The sequence below is a fragment of the Nothoprocta perdicaria genome, unplaced genomic scaffold (assembly GCF_003342845.1).
Source record: "Nothoprocta perdicaria isolate Ctin4 unplaced genomic scaffold, notPer1 scaffold_3, whole genome shotgun sequence".
Taxonomy (NCBI): domain Eukaryota; kingdom Metazoa; phylum Chordata; class Aves; order Tinamiformes; family Tinamidae; genus Nothoprocta; species Nothoprocta perdicaria.
The window spans coordinates 11,568,052-11,582,710 of record NW_020455532.1 but is presented as its reverse complement, the minus strand read 5'-3'; the positions used below and the strand labels follow the sequence as shown (position 1 = coordinate 11,582,710).

The 14,659-nt window shown below is 47.0% G+C and overlaps 1 protein-coding gene across 1 annotated transcript in view; it reads right to left on the bottom strand.

Annotated features, from left to right (window-relative positions):
• Positions 1–14,659, bottom strand: part of TOX2 (TOX high mobility group box family member 2) — a 117,750-nt gene that overhangs the window by 61,060 nt on the left and 42,031 nt on the right. The window contains exon 2 of the mRNA XM_026042209.1: positions 8,864–8,929. Coding sequence (XP_025897994.1) covers positions 8,864–8,929 — 66 coding nt within the window. The remainder of the gene's footprint in view (positions 1–8,863; positions 8,930–14,659) is intronic.

The following is a 14,659-nucleotide window of genomic DNA, read 5'->3' as shown; positions in this document are numbered from 1 at the left end:
CCACAGGTACCGTGTTTGCTTTATCTGTCATCTGCAACGCTTAAAATAAATTGGCTAAATTGTCTTCCAGAGACTAATGGCTTTTTTCCCCCCTCCTCCTTAATAAACTTTCAGGAGTATCTTTATTGTTATGTCTAATTTTAGAGAAAACTAACATTTCCTGAGATTCAATTTCTCTCATAATTGTTGGAAGGAAACTAAATTGTCTGCTGTAAACATTCACTGTATTGTGCAAAAAGTATCTTTATTACAGGCCCCTGGGAATACCAATAAAACTCCCAATCCAAGCCCTTCCTCACTTCTTTCCTTTTTTTTTTTTTTTTTTTTTTTTTTTTTTTTTTTTTTTTTTTTTTTTCTTCCAGCCAGCTCTTCTCCCTTTTATACTCGGTACTGTCAGTTCAGACATTCTGCAGCCAAGACACAAGAACTTAAAATATATTATTTAACAATCAAGGGTGAAATAAAGACTGTGAACAGTAAGATTCTCTCTGCCTTCTCTCTCAGTGCTTTCTAGTACCCAAAAGGAGAACAGCTATTGCATTTTTCCATGAGTTTGGAGTTGATAAAAAAATCTCATTAGTTTAGTCTGACATATACTCAATACAGACTATGTACTTTTTTTTTCATTTTATTCTGTAGTTGCAAAATGATCCTAAATTTCATCAGATTGGAATGAAAACTGTGGCCTTTGAGTGTTTCCCTTCAAGGGTCTTATATTTATTCAGAATTCATGAATCATTTTCCAGTAATACAACTATAATTATTCTTAAAGTGCTATGTTTGAAGGTTTACTATGAAATACTTGCAAAAAGCTCTTTTCCACTTTGATAATTTGTCATCTTCATGGTAATCAGATCAGGTAGCACCTTCATATAGCAGCCAAGAAAATCCAGCTAGGTCCAAACCTCATACTTATCACTCATGTTTTAATTAAACGTGGTAAAAGCTGAATCATAATTTGTCCTTTGCAGGGTACACATGGGCCTGAGCTACCCAACCTCAGATCTGATGGCTGCTGTGGGACAGCTTGGACTTAAGGCTTGAGGGTTTGGAATGGGAATTCTACTGGTATTCCCACGAGCCTGTAATAAACATACTAGGCTGGGATAAACCCAACTTGGACTGGGCTTGGATTGGGAATTTTATTGATATTCCCACAAGCCTGTAATAAACATACTAGGCTGGGATAAACCCAACTTGGACGTGGTTGAGTGGCTGCTGACTGAGACAGTGATGCCACCCTCAGCGAGGCTGTGCACTGCATCAGACACCTAAGCGTCAGCCCTGCGTGGACCAGCGCCCATGAGCCAAGCGCCTCGGGTGCTTGCAGAGCACATGCTCACCTCCTTGGGGACCTGCACTGCATGCTCGCCTCCTTGGCACAATCACTGCATGGTCTCCATGTTCTCCTCCCTGCATTTTCCATCACTGGGTACCTGCAGCGCCCACCCAGAGAAGCCAAGTGTGGAGGCTGCCCTGCCCAGCACCTCAACGTTATTCTCCCATCAACGCACCATGATAAGAGGAGGAATGATAGCACAGTGAGGCCAGGAGGGACACAAGCGAGCAGACACCGTGGGACATACGACCCCGAGACATCCCTCGCATCTGCACTGTGCACGGGATGCTCCACTTTGTGCACCAGCCCACGGACAGGGCAGAGCATCCTTGAGAGCCATCCCAGTGTAGCAGTGGCTTCCTGTTTGCACGGGCCTTCATCCAAACTCCGGAGGGGAAAATAACACTTTCTTGCTCAGGCACGGGGCTCCCGAGTAACCTCCAGCCAGTTAATCATGCTTTTATGATGGAACATCCAAACAGAGGCTTGGTTTTGTTGCTCCCAGGGGAGTAGGAGAAGTAATCAATCAGTTTGGAAAGGAAATCCCAAGGGCAATTTTTCTTTTCTTTTCTCCCCCCCCCCCCCCAATATTTCCATGGCACTATATTTATATGAAAAAACCTAAATCCTACCCAGAAGTCCCTTGCAGAAGTGAGCCAACCTCTGACTTTGGATGCATGAGGACCTGGACTACCCAAGGACACGAAGCATTTGTGCATAGGCTTGCTACTTGGATTAGACATTTCCTATAGCCCAGCCAAAAGGGATCTTCGGTTTGACTCAGACTCCTGAAAGACTGGGAAAGACCTTGGGAAGAGAGGTAAACCTGATGGTGTGACGGAGCGAAGCACGCAGTTTGTGCAGTCACCCAGGACACATTGGTGGAGCTGCAGTCCTGGGCTCCGATCCCTGTTCCCTGCTCCCAACCTGCTGTAGCTGGCTAGGACCCTTCCTAGGACCCTTGGACATTCCCAAAGACCTCATCCTTCCTTCTAGCTTTACCCCCTAACCCTAAATCTATCAACAACCTCAACTCATTGACAACATACATGTCTACTTAAGAATTCAACCACTGTGTGTCGTTCTTCAGAGCTTGCCAGCCCTACAAGGCATCTCTGCATCACCTGACAGCTACCTGCAATTGTGTAAGATGCTATTTTTCTCCCCTGAGTAAATGCAATAGAAACAGTGACTATTCATTGCAGCTCCAGGAGCTGCCCAGTTCCATTATCTTTTCTTTTGGTGACGTTTGGTGGCCGCTTCTCAAACACCGAATTGTTAACGGCCTCAGAGTCCTCGGAGACCCAGGGGTTGAAGGCAGTGTTCGTTCTGCTGTAATACATTTTATTATGATTATTATTATTATTATTTTATCTGAGCATGGCAGCCAACCTCACACCAGCAAAAGCAGCTTCTGTTGCTGGGACTAAATTATAGGAATCGCTTCCTGCCGGCACCTTTCAAAAAATTTCACTGGCACATAGGAGTTCATACAAAATTCACGAGCTTGGATGAGCAGCTGTAGCCAAGCTCACCTCCAAAACCCCCACCTGGGAGGGTTTCCATTAGCCACTGATTATAATAAATTACGCGCAATACTCTATTGTTCATTTTAAAATAGCACATGACATTTTTCCTGAATTGTCTGCTGAGAAAGACATTCAATATCTACCAATGCCTTCCCTCTGTGTTTTTCTTCTCCGGCACAACATACAAAATACAGCGATACTCCACGAACAGCAGGGAAAGAGCAAGATCTGTATGTTAAAACAGGCGCGTGCCGCAGCGCGCACCCCCAGCTCCCACCCCTGCTGCACTGCCCAGAGCTGCAGCTTTTCTCTTTTGACTTTGAGTCCGTACAAAACTCTCACGTCTCCGAGCCTGCAGTACATATTTTTCTATGCTATAGCAATGTTTATGATGTGTCATTGCACAGGGACCGGTGAATCATCCACTCTTCTGTTTTAAAGTGTCTCCTACCCACTCCACACACGGCTCTAGACTTTGCAGACACTGCAGTTTTGCGGAATGGAAGATGCAAGGAGGTGCGAGAGTCAAAGCCAAGGAGCACGGCAGGGGCTGACATGCAGGATCATCCCAAATGTTCCAGGCTGGGGGAACAGGGGTCATTCTTTAAAGTCTGCTACTTGCTATAAATGATTTTCTCCAAAACCGAATGTCTTCTGATCACTCTCTGTTCCCATCATATGTAATTGCCTCAAGTAGTCAAGTTCAGGTGATTCTAAATGAGACACTGGCCCATCTCCTCAAAGTCAAAGCCAACGTGTTTCTTCAGACAGAAGACCCACTGGACTCCCTAGAAACTCAAAAGCTCACCAGGGGACACGACTGGAAACTGCACCACGACCATCCTCATGGTAGGCTCAGATTTTTCCTCCACCACTCAGTCTTTAGCACTAGATTCAAGAGTCAGACCAGATTGCCACCATGGTCTTCTGGGTCTTGCAATTCTTCCCATCAACCTTCTTCTGGAAGGACCAAGACAGAGGCCACAGTGGCCAAGAGCAACCTACGCAGGTCCCAGTCCCAGGGATCCGCATCTCCCAACTGCCGTGTTTCCCCTGCGATTCATCCCAGATGGGTGGGAGGCCCCGGAGGTGGGAGGACGGCGCATCTGCCACTGTTGTGACAAGGTTTTACAGCATGTTTTATAACAGCAGCCTGCCAGGATGCTCGGTCTGGAGCATTAGTACACAGCAAGGAAAGTGTTTCTGCAGCTCCCCACCCCGTCGTTAACTTCTAATTACGCTGCTGCTTCCTCCTTCCTTATTGCTTATTTACCAAACAGCCTTATTGCAACGTCCGGCTCCTTATAACCCGCAAATCCATTGTTATGCTAAAAACAAATGTTCCAACGTTATTTATTATTTGATAAACCTCGCATAACCCTGAATGAGGACATTAAATGGCAAGAACACTACTTCAAAATCCCATTTTAAATAAGTCACCAAGACAGCTGTGCCTTTATAAAACACATTAGAGTGGCACTCAGAGCACATATGGCTCAGGGATATATACAAATTATACAATTTCTGTCATTCGATCAAATAAGAGGGACGTTTTGACCCCAGAAATGAGTCAAATGCAAGTTGTAATTCAAGCCCCACTGGAGGCCCCTGTGGTAATGTATCCTGACGGCTGATCCAAGAGCCCTGACCATTTGACCCATAAGATCAGCGAGTTACTGTATCTATTATGGCTAATACAGCCCCAAGCTGGGAGACGGATGAAGACAAACAGGTAAAAGGGCAATAGATACAGGAGATAAATGCCGATTTGAACGCGCCCGAGCACATAGATACATATGCAGATCGATTCCAGGTGTGCTGAAACACAGGCGTGCATAATGCAAGTGCAAAACTGCTCACGTGGACATGTAGGGAAGCAGATTTTATACACGTGTGGGTGCACACGACAAGTGCAATAATCCTCCTTCGCTCCATTTCCACCGTTGCCTCAGTACAGCCCCCCAGACACGGCCAAGCTCCTCCTCCAAGGCACAAAAACATCCATCCTACATCTTACACAAGGTGCTACAACTGTGCTAGCAGCTGGAATCAACCTCCTAGTATAGAGTACAGTATATAGGTAGAGGCAGTATTTAGTAGAAAGCCATCAGGTCCTTCTTCCTTTGCAGTAAGCTCAGGACCATTCACTCCCAACTGCCCATTTCGCTGCTGGAGGAAGAGGACACAGATGGGACAAGCTTGCCCTATGGACACAGATGGGACAAGCTTGCCCACCCAATGCTTGCCCTAAAGTCAGTACAAGGGGCAGAGGCGCCAGAACAAGCCAAGGGTTGCAACTAAGCCTGCTTCCCACTCCAGCATCCCACTCTTGAGCAATGGATTTCTCCTGCGTTTCCTCAACTGTAACAGGGGACCATGCTATTTTCTTATGGGGTATTTCGAGGCAGAGTTAATTAACATAAAGAGTCTGCAGACCCTTCCCATGAGTGCAAACCTCTTGCTGTCAGCCATCCTCCCCAGTTCCCATCCCATTACGCAGGAATTTCCCAGACGTTGCCTTTACTGGGGTTCATTTCCCCGTCACAAGGCTCTTACTCAAAGCCTTTGCTTACTTATTTTGCAGACAGTTTTATCTCTCTCAATAGCAGGATTGCTTTTCCCCCCTCATTCTCCTCCTCGTGGTTTTACCTTGCCGAGCTCCTTCCCTTTGTCTGGGGTAGGAGAAGGAGAGGAAGAAAAGAGAGGAAGGAGAATGACAGGAGTGAGGACTGACGCGCTGCCGTCTGCCTGGGACACAACAGATCCCTCACTCATCTCCGGGGTCAGGTGGCCACAGTAGTCGATCAGATGTCACCTTGCGTTTCTGTCCCAGTGCCGCCCGGGCATTGGGTTACGTTCTGCATCGGCCTCATTCCCGAGCTCGGATGTCCCTGCTCGTTCGGCTGAACAAGGGCAGGTATTTGCGCCAGGCAGAACGTGTCCGCACAGCCCCAATCTGTCAGCGTTTCCATTCGGTCTTCGGCTCCTGTATTCCTGCAGTGAGCCCTCCGAGGCCTTTTGGGATAAAAGCACGCAATGGGGTGTGCAGCTCATAAGCAACCACTCAAAGTGATGAGGAGAGAGAGAGATCAGCTGGCTTTAAAAATTTGGTTTATAGAAGGCAACTCTGCCACATGAGGAATGATGCAAGGAAAGGGAAGCAGGAGCTGCTCCTAACTTTGCCATAGGATGCGGCCAAAGCTCCTTAGGATAAGGGCTGTGCAAGGGGCTAAGATAAGGTTGGAGTCAGAGTACAGCAGCTCCGTGGTGCTCTCCAGGGACAGAGATCATCACCAGAGCTGCCCAGCTTGCACCACAGCTCCAAGGTGTAAAATGAGGATAATCTGAGCTGGGTGATGGGGAAGCTGCCCAAGAGCTCACCCACTGCTGGGTATCTGGTCAGATGGTGCTACAGGCCACAGCACCACTGGTTGAAACCAGGGCAGGATCAAACCAGGGCACGTGCAGAGCTGCTCAAGGGAGCGCCTCCTAATTTTACGCCTAATTCTTTCCATGCGTTTTGAAGGAAAAAAAAAAAAAGAAATAGAAACTTTGCAATGAAATTGCAAAGAAATCCAAACTGGTGGGAGGAGAAAAGCCGAGGAAGGTTCTTAGGACAAAGAGGTTCAGCCTTCTTGTCACAGACCTCAAAGTCTGCAGCTGAAATAAGGCCTGCAACCCACGTGCACAGGCAGCCCTGCAGCACCCAGGGTTCTCGCTCTTCAACACTGCTGGTGCTCACTGAGGTTACCAGAGCTTCAGCAAGCAACAAAGTAAGAGGCCCTGGAAAGTTCATTTAACTGCAAGGGCTGCACACTGAGCAAGAGAGCAGAGAGCTGTAAAACAGAGCCAGGCAGACACACGGCAGGGGCGACCGCAGCCTCAGAGTGAGTCCTGTGGAGCCACCAGAAAGCTCCGGTCCTCCCTTTTCTCTTTTTCCTCTTAATGACTTTTTTTCTAGTTTTTATCCCCTAATTAACACCTAATTGCCCTCTTCAAACACCACATGCACGCCAGCAGGCAAACGGAGCACACGCTGGGACTCCTCTTGCAGCTCCACAGACCCAGCTAGGGCGGTTTATCCTTCCCCAGGTTCCAACCGCGCGTTAATCCTCAGCACGCGATAGCCTCTCTCCGCTCATCTGGAAATTTGCCCCCCCTCTTAATCCTGGCAGGGAAATCCCTTCCTCACCTCCCAGCAGCAGCTCCGGCTCCTGCTTCACAGCAGCTGCTGCAGAGAGGGGAGGCCCGATGCCATAGGAGCCCCATCCACTTGGATTCGGAGCCCCATCCACTTGGATTCGGGAGCACGAGCGGCTCCCTTGGGCTGTCGTTCAACCCCAGGACAGTCCATGCCAGTCTGGGGGGGCTCCGAGGAACCAACAGCCCCTGCACCAGTACCTTTATACTATATATTTATTATATTTACATTTTATTTATAATATGTATCTAATATAATACTTATAATATATTATATATTAAATATATATTTATAGTATATATTGTTTATATTTTATATAATATAAATATATATTTATTTTACTTTATAGCATAAATGCTCCAAACCAGAGGTTGCGACAGGGGAACAAGGGCTTTACAACAAGCCTTCAAGTTCTTCAGCCTTGGCACCCAGGGTCTTAGTGCAGATACACTTGTCCCTCTCACTCGGTCACAAAGAAGCAGAAAGTGGCTTTTTTAGCACCAAGTGCTTGGAGATTCCCCCCATTGTGGCAGTCTTGCAGCAAGGATTTTGTAATTCCTGGAAAAGCTGGTCTGAGCAGGGGCTGGCCAGCCCCATCACAGCTCCCCGGGCACAGCTCCCCATTTTCCTTCTATTTCTTTAATCATCATCCACAACTAACTTGGATACAAAATGGATGGATGATTCACTAGCCTTTCTCCTGATGCCATGGTAATCGCCAAGCCCCAGGAGCAGGAATTTATCTCATTTTCGGACAGGACAGCGGACACCAGCTTCTGGGGTACCAGGAAGTCAGGGGCATTTTGTGGGGGACAGAAACCCTCCCCTGCTTCTCCTTCAACGTCTGCAAACAACAGGAGCCAGTGCAGACCACAGCACATGGCTGTGGTCACTAGGGCCCCACAAAGATATGGCCCAACAGAACTTCAAAACAGGAAGCTTAAAAAAAACATTAATGATTGTATTTCTCCTCCGGAGGCAGCAGACCATGATGGTGTCCCCGCAAGTGTGTCATCAGGCTCCTCTGGAGGAGGCACTAAAGTCCCTGCATGCTCCCACTACAAGAGCATATCTCAGAGGGCTGCACATGGGACCATGTGTATTTTCCCCATCACAGAGACACACAAACACGTGCTAAAGTCCCAACTTTGCCAATGGGACTTAAATACTTAATTTAACTATATATGGTTATGGTTCCACCGAATGGCCACTTGTGTTCCACATATATCCAAGCCCAGTCAGAGTCCTGATCGCTCAAGCATCTGCAAGACATGGGTGTGACTATTCTGGTGCTCTACGCGTGGGCTGATAGTTCCAAAACAGGAAAACTTTGATTCCTATTTCTGCCAGAGCCAGCTCAACATTAACCTATTTAGCTGCAGGAAATACTCTATGTGAAGAGAGAGGCCAGAGCTCCACACAGTACTTGGAAACCTTGCCAGCTCTAGAAACACAAATTGCTGCCTCTCCATTTGTAGTCAAAGATGCTGAGGCGACACTTTTGAGCCTCCCTAGACTGCCGTGGCCGAGCTGGGTCCTGGTGAAACACAGTAGTACCAACTCAAACCCATGTCCATCTCCCAGCACCCAGTCACCTAATGGCTCCGTGGCAGCAGAGGACACAGAATCCACATCGGCACCAAGTCCTGACCTCCTCCATGGACCTTTCCAAGGTCCAGCTCATCCCAGGAGCACAGATCCACTGAAAGCTTCTACGCGCACACTCCGTCTTAGTCCTAGCGTCTCAGGGAATCTCACCCACCACATTGCGCATCCCAGAGAAGTGGCACTTACCTGACTTGCCGATAAGAACTCCTGGGCATTCTCATTCATTCCCATATACATGTTCTCCCCATCAAACTGGAAAGACAAGAGAGAGATGCAGTTAGTGAAACGACATCTGTGCCCTAGGGTTACGGGGATCCCAAATTCTTTCCTTGCTCTCCATGTAAACCAACAAGAAGTCTAGAATAAAATCTTGAGCTTGTTCTTTAAGATTGTGGTTAACCTACTAGTGGTATCTGACGCTTGTGGGATATTAACAAACTATAGTAGTGTCCTAAACTCAGTGCTGTATAGACTCCATAAGGAATCATCCAGACTTGCCACAGAGAACTGAAAACTTACTACAGAGAACTTCCTTTCCAGCTCTACTGCCTTTGGATATCTGAGAGCAGTCTTCCCTCAACAATGGCCTTTGGCAGATCACAAAATGCTAACCCAAAGTAGAACTGCTTTGTTTGGTAAAAAGAGAATGAAAGAAAACAGAATGAAAGAATCAAGAGAATTCTTGAAGAATAAAAGAAATTCAGGCTACCTTAATGTGGAGCTGCAAGCTGTGCTTCTCAGCACGTATGAGTGCATGTCACAGCTATTGCAAGGGCACACATTAGCACAGCACAGTTATGTTAATATTCCAGTAAAATAATGAACAAGCCATTCCAAGAACTAACCAATAACCAAAACTGTGCAAAACTACAGATCTATCCCAGCAACAACATAATGCAAATCAGGTTCTTGCTAAAATTCTCACTAAACCAACCAACTTTACAAAGCCTATTCTCGCCAATGAGCATTTCCAAGATGGGCAGCTAACACTCCATTGTCTTCCAGGCACCTACATATTCTTTATCACCTACCCTTGTGACCCAGAAGGTCATCCCTAGACTGCACATGAAGAGCAGTGTTTCCAGCCTTAACACCTAAGGTGCAATCGAGCTGGTTTGGAAGAGCTGTGCTGGCCCTAGAGAGAAGCAGTCTTGTAAGACCTCTCAAAGGTTATAGAAACCAAGCGAGGAGCAGCTCTTAGGCAGGGGACTAAAGAGAGCCAACCCACATCTCAGGGTGTCCATGTCACACAGAGGAGGGGTGTTACCAGGCAGAAGAAGTGCCATTCATTAGAGAGTAAAAAGGAAGAGAAGACATCTGGAAGACAAGGAGGAACAGCATTGGGTTTCCTACCCGCAATGCTCTGATGCATTTCTGTACCAGGGGGATGGGATGGAGCAGCAAATCAGGCTCCCTTGCTTCCTCTCCCGCCTTCCAAGGATTTTGCCCCTGCAGACAGGCTTCGGCACGACCAGGGATCAAGAGGCAGGCTGAGATGGGCAGAGTAAACGCAGAGCTAAACGGTGCTCCCGCAGCTCCTGCACAACATGCCTGCCCCTTCATCCCCTTCTGAACCGCTAATCCAGTTATTAGACTACAAAACCCCCATGGAGAACTACAAAACTCTTCCTATTAATTAGCCAGAGCAGGAGCTTTTCAATTGCTCAGGTTCCAGATGAAGAGGAAAAAAATAAATAAAGTCCTCCAGAATTGTCTCCAGCTCAAAGGATAGCTGGGGCAGTTCTCGAGGCGAAGTTCACAGATTAATTATGGCAATAAAACTGGATATGCCATAAAACACTCCTGAGAGAAGGATGAAGGTAGCAGCTGTAAGTGACAGTGTATACTGAACAAGGGGAAGGGACAACCCTCTTGCCCTTACAAGTCTGATGATGAATTGGAGACTGCTCACCTCTTGCTTCCCCAGCTCTCAAATGAAACTGCAACCGGTTTTGCCTTAACAGAGATGCTCCACGTATGAGTAATAAAAGAGGGAACAAGAGCCGGTGAAGATTTTCATTTCCACGATAGGCTATTAATTACACTTTCATTCCTCTACATGCCACAGCACTGGACATGAGAGTCGGTGAAGGCAAATGGGAGTAGCTCCACTACGGAGTGTGGAGACACCTCCTAATTGCCACCCCATCCTCAGGGATACAGGAACAAACCAATTAAAAGAAATAAAATTGCATAGGGTATTGCAACATTCATTAAGTAACACTAAGTGGTGACTGCAGCAGGCTCAGACCCCTGCGCGGAGGGAGGATTTCTTTAAATCTGACGGTGGGGAGAAAGACCAGGACATCCTGATGCCCATAGCTGGAAGACACAAGTGGTGATGCTCACGCAGAAGAGTGCAAGAGAAGACCCAAGCCTTCATCCTCTGTTTTTCAGTGAACACAGGATGGGTTTTGCAGTAGAGCAGCAAGAGGTTGGCTGAAGAGGTGTCCTCCTAGGGACAGTCACCCATGCTCGCTGGCAGCCCAGGTGAACCCCGCTCTTGAATGGATTCTTGCTTGGCACACTGCATGAAGATGCCGTTTGTCCTATCAGGTGGGTGAGCAATACCCAAGGGCTCTAGTGAGATGCAGACACCACCTGCATCAGGATCACGACCACATCGCACATAGCCATGACAAGGACCCATCAACTGCAGCAGCCGAGGGGGTTACTGACCTTGAACAGGCCATGTGCGTCCACAGGAATGCACAGCCCTTTCCAGTGGTCTGGCCTGCTGTGTCAAAGCTCTGCACAAACCAGCCCCATGCACAGGCTGACCCGTAAAAGCTGCCACTTCTCAAGACAGCAGACATCGGTGTCAAAGCTGGATCAAGCAGCCAGGGCGTTCCTGCAAGCAGACCTGAGCATATTTACAGTATTTCAGCAGGGAAACAGTTCTGCCCATCGCTTAAATAATCAGGAATTTGCCCTACAAAGATGCAAAACACTTCAACATTTGTAAAGGAAGACATTGCATTAGGAAATGCAATGGAAAATCTGGGACTTCTCCACTGATAGTTTAATTTTTCTTTTCTATTTATTTTCTTCTTCTTTTCCTCTAGGCTATAAGGGGGCAAACAAATCTGTAATAAATTCTCCCATCTGGGTATTTTTCCAGTTGAACAGTCATGGTGCAGGTCCCAGCACTGTAGAGGAGAGCAGCAACGTGCTCCCTGCTCTTCTTGGGATTGCTTTGCAGCAGAAAGGGTTTCAAAACATCAGTACATGTGGGTTGATGGCAGAAACACTCATTTTAACATTTTCCTTGGGTTACAAAGGCTCACTCCCGCTCCATACCTGGCTCAGGAGTCAATTCTGGTTGCAAATATAATGCCGTAAACCTAATCTACGTGGTGAAGCCTAAAGGAAACAAGGAGACAGTGGGAGTGAGCACTGCATCTCCTGCTCACACACCTCATGGTGCATCTAGCCTGCAAGAAAATACTCACCAAATTCTGGGTAGCAATGGAGAAATTCCTTGGAAGAAATTTCTCCACAATTCTTGGAGAAAAATTTCTCCTCATGGAAAAATTCCTTGGAAATGCAATCCTCTTATTATTGCTCTGTCAGGGGACCTTCAGCCCCAAAGCGGAGCGCTTTGGCTAGCAAAGCAGCTCCACATGGCAGCCCTGCAGAGTTTGCATAAAGGTGATGGTCTAAAAAGCCCTATTTCAGCTGCTTCTCTAGGCTCACGTTGCTCTACTATTTTTGCAGCGCACTATTTTCCAACTTGCAAACCCGTTAGGAGGATGACAAGGCATAAGGATAGTGAGCGTTGCGCCGGCACCCAAGCCCGCACGGAGCAGCTGGGCCGTCCTCGGCTCCATGCAAACACTGGGAATAAATGTTTGTTAACGGGGAAGGACGGAGCGGAAGGAAACACCGCTGCCTGCCAAGCTGCCGGGAACGTGCGACTTTCGCAGGGGTGGCACTGCCAACTTGCACGGTTTTAGTGCTAATCTCATCCTGCCGCTCGAGCGCTGTTGGGAGGCACGAGCCAAGACGAAAACCTCAGCTTTCAACTTCGCAAGAAAAGACGACAAACTGGTGGCACTTTTACCAGGAACAGCTTTAGTTGCACCCATAAGATCTCAAAAACCTTCCAAAACTTTATTTTCTCCGCCGAATCCTGCTGTCGCAAGTGCCTGTCGCGTTATTATATTACCCATGTTCTGCTGGGATTTACTGAGCCAAGAAGTATCGGCAGGTCCTCGGAGATGAGATATCCATCACAAAAGGTATCTGACGAATGGTACCGACCCCCTTCCTCACCAAAAAGCTCCTGAAAACCCAAGCCAAGCTGTGATGTGACCAAGGGGAAGCTCCTCTTGTTCTCTATAGCCAGCAAAAAGATACCTGCTCAGGTTTCAATGCATACAGTGATCATGGAGCACACTTATCCACCTAAAAACCTACCCAGCTCCTAATATAAGCGATCTGCAAGTTATTAAATCCACTAGCGATACAGAAATTATTCAGACTGGTCAAACCTCCAATGCGAGATGCTCACAGCTCTACACAGCAGTGAAGAAATGGAAGATTAAATTTAATGTCAATAAGCACAAAAGGATCACATGGAGGAAAGGGATTCCAACAACGCAGCCACAACAGCGAGCTTTAAAATAACCAGTTGCTGTCCAGGCTAGAAATTGTGTTTGTTGTTGAGAGCCATCTCCTGACTTCTGCTTGGCTCTCAGTTGCAGCCAGGAAGAACCTGTCCAGCCAAAGGAGCAGTGAGGAAATGAACAGAGATCCAAAAGGAGAAAACTCCAGATAGGTATTAGGAAAAACCTTCTTGCCATGTAGGTGGTCTAATATTGGACCGGAGAACGTGCGGAGTCTCCAGCCTCAGAGATGTCCAAGCCTGAGCTCGATGCAGGTTGACCCCCATGGGGTGGCCTTGCATAGGGTTCATCTCACACCCCCAAGACACAGCATCCTGGGTGCATCTCCAGCATCCCGGGTGCATCTCCAGCATCCCCTTCCAGCCTCTGCATCCAGGACGAGCTCCCGGGCACTGGCAGCACACGGATAGCCACCTCCCAGGGGGACGGGCTGCACGCTATTGTCGTTACTCCATTATTGGAAGGAATGAGGGCTTAAAAACTCATTTCCCCGGACCTTTCAGAGACTGCAAAAGAGTTCAAGTTCTGCACAAATAAATAAATAATCTCGTCCATTGAAAGCTATGGGGAGCAGCAGGATTTAGTCTTAAGAGTGACATGGAAATAGATTAATTCCTTCCCCCCCCATTTCATATTCTAATTACAATTCGTCTCCTCCTACTATTTTCTGTTCTCATTGCAGCCTTAAAATTGCTGTGCAAATTCTGTACCTTATTCTGCTCTTCCTCCCTGCTTTGTCATGGAAATGAGAAACAGAACCTCGGAGCTGGAAAATATTGCAGAGATCAGGATCCTGCTTAACCCCTTCGCGTGTGGAGCCCAGAAGCAGTGGGAGCTGCAGAGACCGAGTGTGCCAAGGTCAACTGATCCATCCACCTCTCCATCTCCAGGCCAAGCGAGGAAAAACAATATTCAAAGAAATGTGCTACTAATTGCAAGCCCAACTGTGGCTCTTGCTTATACGCCGCGGTTTGGGTTTTCCAGCATGCAGGTTTTCCAGGTGGCAGCCAGAGGATGGAATTTGCTCCAATATATCTCCATCAAAATGCAGCTCCATAAATATAAAGAAGGAATGATGAATATAAATTGTCATCAGAAGGGTAACTTGAAAATTGCTGAAAGCTTCTAAAATTTCTTAAGAGCAGGCTTTTGAATCTGATGTCCTGTTGCCATCGGTACAGAAGAAGGCCCCTGGCCCCTAAATACCTCCTAACTAACAAGTCGAAAAAACATGACAGCTACTAAATTGTCCTTTAAGGAAAATAAAATAAAATAAAATAAAATAAAATAAAATAAAATAAAATAAAATAAAATAAAATAAAATAAAATAAAATAAAATAAAATAAAATAAAAT